This window comes from Poecilia latipinna, unplaced genomic scaffold, assembly GCF_001443285.1.
Source record: "Poecilia latipinna isolate Pla-1442-1.1 unplaced genomic scaffold, P_latipinna-1.0 Scaffold1706, whole genome shotgun sequence".
Lineage (NCBI taxonomy): Eukaryota > Metazoa > Chordata > Actinopteri > Cyprinodontiformes > Poeciliidae > Poecilia > Poecilia latipinna.
Genome location: NW_015114322.1, coordinates 65,594 through 76,410, shown reverse-complemented (window position 1 = coordinate 76,410; position 10,817 = coordinate 65,594). Strand labels below are relative to the sequence as shown.

Sequence of the window (10,817 nt, the reverse complement as noted above, 5' to 3'; positions counted from 1 at the left end):
TAAAAATGATAAAAATGATAAAAATGAGTCTCCACCTGTAAAATCTCTCAGATCTGATCAGACAGATCAGCTTGTTGCAGGTAAAACAGAGAAAACAAGTTTTCTGTATCATTTCTGAATCAGGTGATCTGGCAACAGTTCGGTACAATAAAGCTGGAAGCTGTTAAATAAAAGCTAAAAATAGCAGATGTTACATTTCTCATTAAACTTATAGTCTGACTGAAAGCGGTGTCTGCGGCGGCGGCTCAGGGTGAAACGATCAGGTTGATGCCCGACTGGGCCTGGATGCTGATAAGATCCGTCTGCATCTCCTCCAGTCTGAACCGACTTATATCACTTCAGAATTATTCTATTTATAATGTAAACTTATATAACAGTCAGTTTCAGTCACCACACAGATTTATTTAATAAAATCTACTGCTTAAAGATTCATGATTTAAACACAGATTTACTTTGTTCAAACGTCCTTTAACTTCCAATCACTGCAAAAATCACAAATGATTTAACTAAACTTATTCATTAGCATAAATGTTTGATTTACTTCAGATATATTTCTGTTAAACAATCAGGATCATTTTATCAGTTTATAACAGAACAAAGTTAGATTCATTCTTCTCTCCACTCATTGGCTCTGCTCTGTTACGGCTTAATTCATTTGCAGTTATTCATGGAAACAGGAAGTGATCTCACCTTTCCATCTTGTTCACACCTGTCCTGTCAGGGGGCGGAGCCTCAGGTGGGTCAGGTATAAGACCAGCAAACGGGTCCAGTTTGCAGTTCGCTCAGACTCTGTGTGAACAGAACCAAAGATCCGGATCAGGGTGAGTTTAACTTCACATTCTTCTAGTTTCCCTCTCAGAGTCCTGAGCTGGTTTTCTGTGTTTGGACAGAACCAGAACCAGAACGTGGCCTGGTTCTGGTTCATGCTGCAGAGCTGCATCATCTGATTTCTGTAGTTTCATCAGTTTTCTTTTTGTTTTCATCTGTAACAACAAACTAATTTTGCTCACAGTAATGAATATTTTAAACTCCAGTTTTCTAACTGGGTCAAACTGGTTCCAGTTGGTTCTCACTGTTTGTGTCCCAGTTAAGAGATCTGGGTTCCTGGTCATGGGGTGGAAAATGTTTCAATATGAATTTACCTTTAAATGAAAAAAAAAAAAAAAAACATCATTCTGATATAGTTTGTTTTATTTTTCTGGTCTCAGCAGCAGTACCTCAGTCTGACCACCAGGTGGCAGCAGAGGGCTGATTTTATATTAATCGATTCCCAAACATTTATCAATGATTGTGGGTCTGGTGAAGTGACACAGCGCCCCCTAGAGTATGTAAACAGATCATCCCACCCACTGCTGTTATTTAGACCCATTTAACTGAGTTAACATGTAAAACCCACCAGAACCGTTAAAAATGCCTCCAGGACCAACATTCAGAAACCATTCATGTGATTTATGAAGATTCATAAATCACATGAATCCACCTGAATGATATGTAGTTGCGACCCTGGTTGCTGGTATAAAGCTGTTAATGTATTTCAGGTTTTAATGACTGATGATTTAAATATTCATGTTCTGCTTTCTGTCTGAATCTGTTTTAATTAGGAAAATCTGAGTTCCAGCTGAATTAAAAATATTTTTGTCCCTCAATATAAATGTTAAATGTTTGGGTTCGTAACAGAAATGAACTGAGAGCCTCTTTAGATTGACTGCAGCTTCTGCTCTTTGGGTTGGCGGCAGGGTTTTGACCTTTGACCCAAACGGTTCTGTTTCTGGCTGCAGTTTTTCCTTCTTTTTAAAACTGATGCTCATTTATTAAGTAACGATTTTAACAATCGTTACTTAATAAATGAAAAAGAAACGAAAATGAACAAACATGATGTCAAAACAGTTATCCAACAGCGCCATCTGGTGTTCACCTGTGGAATTACAGGAGCAGGTGAGTGAACTGAGGCGGCGGTTCTCACAAAACTTTAAAGGTTTTTTTTTTTTCATTGAGTAATAATTGTAAAGGGGCGGAGCCTCAGGTGAGTCAGGTGTGATGAAATCAGGAGAAACTGATCAGAAAATCCAACCATGGTGGAGACGGAGACCGGAGAAGCTTCTTCTGTCTGCAGGACAAACGGCTTCCTGTAGCACTGCTAGCTGGTGCTGCCCCCTGCTGGTCGCAGCTGGCAACAAGCAGGATACAAAGATGAAGATATTTTCAATTCAGCTTGAAGGAAATCAGATCCTAGAATGATTAACAGCCGATGCTGAGCCTTAACAGGAACTTTGGACCCTGTAAAAAAAAAGATAAATTATTGTTTATCAGGTTTTATGGATCAAGTCTGTTTTCATATTGAAATTGTGTGTGTGTGTGTGTGTGTGTGTGTGTGTGAACCAATGGTCCTTATGGTGACTAAACCTTAGTTTGTGGTCTGCAGGTGATGTGTGTCTGTTCAGGTTAGTGTTAGGAATATATTTATATTCAGTTTATAGTTTCTAAAATGAATTGAAGTCAAAGTTTTCAAAGTGATACAAGAACAAGGATGTGTGATGAATATAATGTGGTTTAAATTAGTATTTTCCATTTCTGATTCAGTATTTTTCCATTCTGGCCTCATTAAAACTAATTATTTTTTGCATAAAGTGTGAAACATGATGAATGCTTTGTGTTTTCCAGAGAAAGATGGCACAGCGTGTTGAAGAGAAGCAGCAGGACTTCGGTAAGTGATCAGAACCTGAAACCTTTAAATCATAAACTGGGTTTTATCAGGTTATTGAATATCTGGTGTGTAACTGGGAGACGTCATGAAATATTTATATTTCTCTGGAGTTTAATTCTGTCTGACCACAGAGCCAGAAATGAGCCAATCACAGCTCATGTTGCTTGTATGTGGTGAACCACAGCCTCAGAGTTTACCGACTTAATGTTGTTTTGTTCAGTGACGTTTCCTGTTAAACCACAGCTGGTCATATGACTGATACATTCCTGAAGGTCTGATTCCATCGATGCCTCCAGAATCAGAAAGTATTTCTTTATCCTGTGTTTCTGTTTCTCTTTTAACCCAAGTAGTTTAGGTTTGGACCTCATTTGGCCGGTTCTGCCAGACTCGGTAAATTGTACTTTGCTGCCATATTTTACCAGTGAACAGATCTGGAGGTGGTGGAGGAAGATCAGAAGAGCATCGATTGTTTTCCTGGTTGTGTAAATAGATTTTTACGGTAGAGATGTAAAACTTTTCTAAGTTGTTTTTGTTACTGCAGTTTTCCTGATGCACATCCTTGCTTTAAGTTACGCCGTGAAACTCTGCTGGTAAACTCTGATATATTTGCTGTGCATTTTATGCACTGAGGTCTTAGAGGTTAGAGAGGGACTGAAGACTCTTTGGTTATGGTAGAGGGAAGAAAATGTGTTGATCAGTCGATAATTTCACCAATAAAATTAGGATGTCAGAATATCCTAGAATCATGCATTCAGAAGGTTTCTCCTTTATTGATCTTCCTCTGCAGATCAGATGCTTCAGTGGATCACATGTAGACAGAATCAGGTGTTGGTCACTCAGACACGATGCAGCAGCAGATCAGGTTGATCCCAGCAGACTGAGGGAATCTCTGCAGGGAGCAACATGTTCATTTTCTCTGAGGTTTCAGATTGAATAAATCCCGTCTGTCTCTTGATTTCCGCCTGCAGAGGAAAAGCTTTTGAAAGTTCGCAGTGAGTTTGTGAGGAGAGTTTCTGAGGAAATCCTGACTCAGCTCCTCGATGGCCTTGAGACTGAGGGAGTCTTTAATCGTCTGGAGAAACGGGACATACTGGTAAAGAACCAAACCAGAGCCAGTAGCACCATAGATGCTGTGATGAGGAAAGGAAGCAGAGCCTGTGAAATGATGATCCAGCAGCTTCAGCTTCTAGATCCAGCTCTGTCCGATCAGCTGGGTTTGTCCTCCGACTGCCCTGATCCAGGTCAGCCCAACAGAAACGCTGCTTTATTCAACTCTAAATAAAAATCTGTTCTCTTCATAACTACCACAACGTGATGTGAGTCTTACAAACTTCTTCAATTCTCAGTTTTATTTCCAGTTTTGGCGTCTCTTTCACAGAAAACAGAAAGATTAGACCTTTATGGTGAGCAGCGATATGCGGCCTCCGTCTGAACAGGAACTGCCTTAAAGGTTATGGAAAGCAGTTTAAGTCAAAACCAAATAACCACTACCATCTGGAAAACTAAGATTTTAATTTTCTGGGGTTTTCCTTGTTAATTAATTAAATTATAACTGATAATATAAATAATTGAAACATTAGGATATATTTTTATTAACCAAAAACTTTTTTTACTTTAAATAGTAAATGGCCTAGGGGTTGAACGACTACATATTTTTTAAGGTCGACTAAATTATAGTCGAGTCGATGTCGACTAGTCGCGGTGACGTCATAGTGACGTAAGCGCAAACCGCTTCACAACTACTTGGAGGCTTTATCAGCTAAATTCACGGCTAATATTGACCCGCCTCCCGCTTTTACTCAGTCTGTTATGAGGAATTAAAGAGCAATAAACGGATCATTCTTCGTGAGCGGCGGAGAAAAGCTCGTTGCACAAAGTCGGGTCTGACTTTTGTTTTGTTTTTCCAAACACCGACTGATGCTGATGATCTCTGGATAGCTGCACATTTAGGAGTCAAATTATCACACTGACCACTGGTGCTTTTGGAACATCACAAACCAAACTTATTATGAACGGATCCCGTTTGGTTACAGTTGAATTAAACGCTGCTTCCTGCTGCTCCTCCTCCCGATGCTCCGCTGATCAGCAGCGGCTCTCTGAACCGACATGCAGACGGCGGCAGACATCGCCTCCATCAGACCCTCAGGATGAAGCTTGGACTTAGTTTCCAGATGTAGTCAAACCTTTTCTTTACAAGAGACGCTGATCAGTTGGATGGATCAAAAAGCCTGACGTCATGACGCGTTGTCGCACATTACTCCAGTAGTCTTTTTAGGATTTTTTCGGCACTAATTTATTTAACAGCAATCTGACTGTAAGGGGGCCCAGCGAATGGAGGACGGGAGTCGGACTCCTGATTACCGCGGGCTAAAGTCTCTGTATGCGGGGCGCCGCGCTAACCACCGCGCCGCGCAACGCCCCTGTTGCGGTAGCCTATGCTGTAATTTACAGTTTCACTTTGTTAAATTATTTACATTTTTATACAATTTGAACTTTCTGACGAACTCACCTAGTCCACCTTCTTTCATTTCCTTGGAAAAATCTGTTTTGTCACGTGATTGCGACTAGTCGACTGGCCCAGAAAAGTCATTGCAGAGAAAAGAATCGACGAGTCGACTAGTCGACTAATTGGTGCAACTCCTAGTGTCTGGACTTGTACAGCATTTTTTCAAGTTCATAGGACTCCAAATAGTTTCACAGTAATTTCAGTCATTCTGATGGAGGCGAGCTACTGAATAACAGACACAGCTGCCCTAGTGGCGAGGCCGCCCCCTGACCCCAGTCGGAGGCGGCCGCCCCCTGACCCCAGTCGGAGGCGGCCGCCCCCTGACCCCCAGCAGGCCAGGGGGGTGACCAACAGAGGCAGACAGAGCAGGTATCGAACTGGCAACCCTCCAACTGAGGAACGATAGTGAAGCTGTTTTTACATGGGAATGATTTTTACGTCGCTGAGGGGAAGACCTTCAGCCTCCACCAAAAAACCCCTACCAAAAATATCAGGAATAGTTTTTTCTGAAGTTTCCTCTTTTGTTTTTTGTCTTCGTTCAGATATTGTTGGCCGGTGTCAACGTGACCTGAAGGAGTCTCTGAAGACGACGGTCCAGTCTCTCTGTGAAGGCGTGGCCATGCGTGGAAAGAAAAGCTTTCTGAAGGATTTCTACACAGATCTCCACCTCACAGAGGGGCAAACTGGAGAGGCCAATGAGGTCGGACAGATTACAGCAGGTTTAACGCCAGAAGACATCTTTACAGTCCCACCTGGAAAGGAACCAATCAGAGTAGTGATGACCATGGGCGTGGCTGGCACTGGGAAATCGGTCTTAACACAGAAGTTCATTCTGGACTGGGCTGAAGGCAAAACCAACCAGGACATCCAGTTCATATTTCCATTCACCTTCAGAAAGCTGAATCCCTTGAAACAGAAAAACTTCAGCTTGGTGGAACTGATTCATAGATTCTTTAAAGACGTTAAAGATGCCAAAATCCGCAGCTTTAAAAAGTTCCAGGTTCTGTTTATCTTGGATGGTCTGGATGAAAATCAACTTCCTCTGGACTTTCGCAACAATCAGATCCTGACTGACGTCACAGAGTCCAGCTCACTGGATGCTCTGCTGACAAACCTCCTCAGTGGGGAGCTGCTTCCTTCTGCTCGCCTCTGGATAACCACACGGCCTGCAGCAGCCAATCAGATCCCAGATAGGTTCATTGACAGGGCCATAGAGGTCAGAGGGTTCACTGACCCACAGAAGTACTTCAGAAAGAGATTCAGAGATGATCAGGTGGAAAGAGTCCTCTCCTGCATCAATGCATCACAAAACCTCCACATCATGTGCCACATCCCAGTTTTCTGCTGGATCACTGCTGATGTTCTGGAGGATGAGCAAAAGAAGGAAAAGGGAGGATGGCTGCCAATGGCCCTGACCGAGATGTACATCAAGTTCCTGGTGTTTCAGAACAAGAACAAGAAGGAGAAGTATGGCGAAGGGCCTGAAGAAGATTCAGACATCAGGCTGATGGTTGAGTCTCTGGGAAAACTGGCTTTGGAGCAGCTGATGAAGGGAAACTTGATGTTCAGTAAATCAGACCTCAGACTGTTCGGCCTCGACATCAAAGATGCTTCGTTGTTCTCAGGAGTGCTCACTGAGATCTTTAAGAAGGAAAGAGGGATGGGCAACACCTCAGTCTACTCCTTTGTTCACCTGACCGTCCAGGAGTTTCTGGCTGCAGTCTACATGCTCCACTGTTTCACCAGCAGCAACACAGAGGTGATCATCCGGGTCCTGGGAAAAGACCACAGCTGCTCCTCTCTGGATGAGTTCCTGAAGAAAGTCATGGTGAAATCCCTCAGCAGTAAAAATGGCCACCTGGACCTGTTTGTTCGTTTCCTTCATGGCCTCAGTCTGGAGTCCAACCAGAGACTGTTAGGAGGCCTGCTGGGTCAGACAAGGAACCGTCCAGAAACCATCCAGAGAATCATCAACAACCTGAAGATGATAAACACTGATGAAATCTCTCCTCACAGAAGCATCAACATCTTCCACTGTCTGACGGAGATGAACGACCTCTCAGTTTTCCAGGGGATCCTACGGATGGTGAAACAGAATGACATATCAGAGAAGAAGCTCTCAGAGATCCAGTGCTCAGCTCTGGGATATGCGCTGTGGATGTCAGACGAGGTTCTGGATGAGTTTGAGCCAGAGAAGTTCAACACATCAGCAGTGGGACGGCGGAGACTGATTCCAGCTGTGAGGAACTGCAGAACGGCTCGGTGAGTCCAGATGTCTTCCTGGTGTGGATGCTGACTCAGCACTGCTGTCCTCCTGTTTCTTCTTCGTTCTCCAAGTTGCTTCTGGACATTTTTTGGCCTTTAACTACTTTGGACTATTTCAAACATTAAAACATCTAAATATTCAGTTCATCCAGGACAGCACTGCTGCAGCTTTTGGCATTTAGAGATTGTGATTATTTTAAAAACATTCAACTTATCAGTTTTTATGTTAAAATCAACCTAATAAACTAAACAAAAAATGTTTTCGCCATCTTACCTTTGCTTATAAATGAAGACCAAGTGCCGCTCATTCTGCACAAAAATATCAGTTCATCCAAAGCCACGTCTATCCTCAAGGAAAGCAGTAATGGCTGTTTAGCAGGACATCCACAAAGCCTGTCGTTTCTTGTACACCACTCCGTCAGAGTCTGAAGCAAAACTTTCAGCTCCGGTGTTGGTCTTCCTTTAGTTATTATCTCCTGCTTCAATTGAAAATCCACTTTAGAAAACTGTTTAAGTGTAGAAATGTAGTCTTTCATGTTTACGTCGGAAGAGATGAGAAAACAAATATATCGCTGTACTTTACTTATTTACTGTGTGGCTAGCTCCTTGGCTAGCTCACTGTGTCTTACGCTGCAGTTGTGGAGTCACAATATCTGGGATCATGAGCGCCCCCTGTCATGAGGCAAGAGAACTGTCTGCCTCACCTCGAGTCTGTTCTCTGCCGTTTCTGATCGCTCCTCAGCACACGAATCACGTTGCACACCCAGCTGGTGACAAAGAACACTGTACATTATATAGATAAGCTAAATTATGGAAAATCAGTTCATACATTAAATGTTTTTAACCATTTTATTGGCGACGTACAGACAGGAGGAGCTTTGAATGGCAGCCAGTGCAGTTAGCCAGAGGCTGATCAGTCCAGGTGAGGCTCAGCTCGCTGCTGCCTCACCTTCACTTCTGAATATTTGAATGAGAAAATGCAAAAATTCAGTGATTTTTGTAGAAAAAAACCCATCAAAATTAGCAAAGCTATATTAAATATATATATATAATTTTTCCATGATGACAGGTGAGGCTCTGCCTCCCCTGACCGCACGTCACTATTTTTTTATTTATTTATATATAAATAGTAATAGTGCATATATATATGAACTCCTACCCTCCTATGTGCTCACATGTCTCCTGGAGGGCTGGTCAGTCCTGGACCTGCAGCTCTTAATGTCTCCCTGGTCCAACACACCTGGATCCAACAGCTGAAGCTCCTCCTCAGCGCAGTCAGGTTCTGCTAACGACTCATTATCTGACTCAGGTGTGGTAGAGACACATCTAAAAGTTGCAGGAGGCCCTCCAGGCCTGGAGTGACCACCCCTGGTCTACTGTGTGCTCAATGTGAGCCTCTAAAAGCGAATATACCTCAGCCTTTATAATTTGCTCTTAGAGCTTTGAGCAGGCCCACCAAGCAGCCAGAGTTTTATTTTTGACGCTCACCTTGGTGCTGCATTGTCCAAACAGCCTTTATGCGCCTGAACCTGCCGGTACAGGAGACCCTGGTCTGCATGATACATGAGCACCTTCCAAATCAAACGTTTTGAGGAAAAGGTGTCGTGTGCAGTCAGAGCTGAATTATAAAAGTTTGAAGAGGGAAACAACCAGGCATCAGACAACGCAATTGATTTTCACCCAATCTTCATTCTCAGTTCATTGGTCAACTATAATCTCATATTTGCCATCACTGTTACTGTTTACAAAAACCATATTTAAAATAAATAACCAAGCAATGCTTGTCTGGTGTGGGGTAAATGAAGCCTGGAGGCCCGCCAGGCTGCTGCTGTTCACCTCCTCCGTTTGTCTCATCACTTTGGTTAAATGGAGCTTTGAACACAGAACCAGAGACACAGCAGGTCTGCAGCTGGACCAGAACCTGGACCTGGACCAGAACCACTGAGACTGAAGAGATTCTGTGTCATGTTAAACTTGATGCTCAATGTTCATCAGATGATGTCGCTGTTATTTCACTGTGTTTGTGACAGATTGTCTGGTTTAATCATTTCTCCTTCACAGACTTGGTGTCATTAAACTCTCAGAGGCTGAATGGGAAGTTTTGGCCTCAGCACTGAAATCCAGCAACAGTCTGGAAAAACTGGAAATAATTCGGATCAACGTGGAGAAAACCACTGGAGACTCAGGAATGAAGCCTGTGTGTGACGTTCTGCAGAGATCAGTCAGCGAAGTGAAGAGTCTGAGGTTTGTTTTCTCAACAAAAATTTAGGTGCACCTCAGAAAAAAATAGAAAAAAATACCAGCGCAAAGGATGAGTCTAAAGCCCTGCAAACACTGGCTGATATCAAAGTTAAAAATATGATGACCAGCCTGTCCATCCCGACCATCTGCACATTAACTGGATCTCCATCTTCCTCATCCTCTAAAATCACACTCTGGTTCTTCAAGTCCACTGAAGTTACAGTTCAGAACCACTGAAATGTTCATGTCAGTCACATGTTCTGGTTCTGCTGGTTTAAACCAGATTTCCTGGATCGGATATTATTCATCAGTTCATCATGTTGCTGTGATGTTTTCATCATTTTTTACTTTCATATTTCATTTTTAACCTGCATCCTGGTGGCTTCAGCTCTCCTCTGTTTTATTCTTCATTTAGGCTGGAGAACTGCAGTTTGTCATTGAAATGCTGGGCTGCTCTGGCCTCAGCTCTGACCTTTAACCCCTCCCATCTGACTGAACTGGACCTGAGTGGGAACGACCTGAAAGATGCTGGAGTGAAGGAGCTCTGTGGTTTCCTACAGACTCCAGGCTGCAACCTACAAAAACTGATGTAAGTTTAATGCTGCTTCCTAAACCAGCTCTGTGTAATTTCTTCCTTTAAACTGTGATATTTATGATTCCAAGTTCCTCACAAATTAATTGTCAGGAATGTCTCTGAATGTGGTGTTGAGCCTTTTTGCTTTATTTAGCTGCAAGGCAGCACTTTTGGGCACAGATAAGTTTTGCTTGTTTTTTGTTCAAATACGCTGAAACCTCGTTGAAATCAGGGTTACTTGAAGTTTTCTTTGCTTGCTGTGAAAAGGATTTTTTTGCCTTTGTTTTGCAACCATAAGACTTCAGTCCTATCCAGGGGTGAAAGTAGTTTTAAATTCTTGGGGGTACAATGATAAAAGTGTGTGTGTGTGTATGTATGTGTGTGTATATATATATATATATATCTTCTTTTTGTGCTTTGGAGTTTCTGTGCTGATTAATTTTTTGCGAACTGATAAAAGCTGGTAGCTCTTTAATTGCTACAAAATAAAGCTGTATTTCCTCCTTCAGCCACTGGCTGCAATGTTG

At 42.6% G+C, this 10,817-nt stretch overlaps 1 protein-coding gene across 1 annotated transcript in view; it reads left to right on the top strand.

Moving 5' to 3' along the window:
- Nucleotides 1-802: 802 nt before the first annotated feature.
- Nucleotides 803-10,817, top strand: part of LOC106964714 (protein NLRC3-like) — a 17,394-nt gene continuing 7,379 nt past the window's right edge. The window contains exons 1-6 of the mRNA XM_015060385.1: nucleotides 803-821; nucleotides 2,662-2,704; nucleotides 3,673-3,945; nucleotides 5,753-7,472; nucleotides 9,537-9,719; nucleotides 10,132-10,305. Of these exons, the coding sequence (XP_014915871.1) occupies nucleotides 2,668-2,704; nucleotides 3,673-3,945; nucleotides 5,753-7,472; nucleotides 9,537-9,719; nucleotides 10,132-10,305 (2,387 nt within the window). The 5' untranslated portion in view covers nucleotides 803-821; nucleotides 2,662-2,667. The remainder of the gene's footprint in view (nucleotides 822-2,661; nucleotides 2,705-3,672; nucleotides 3,946-5,752; nucleotides 7,473-9,536; nucleotides 9,720-10,131; nucleotides 10,306-10,817) is intronic.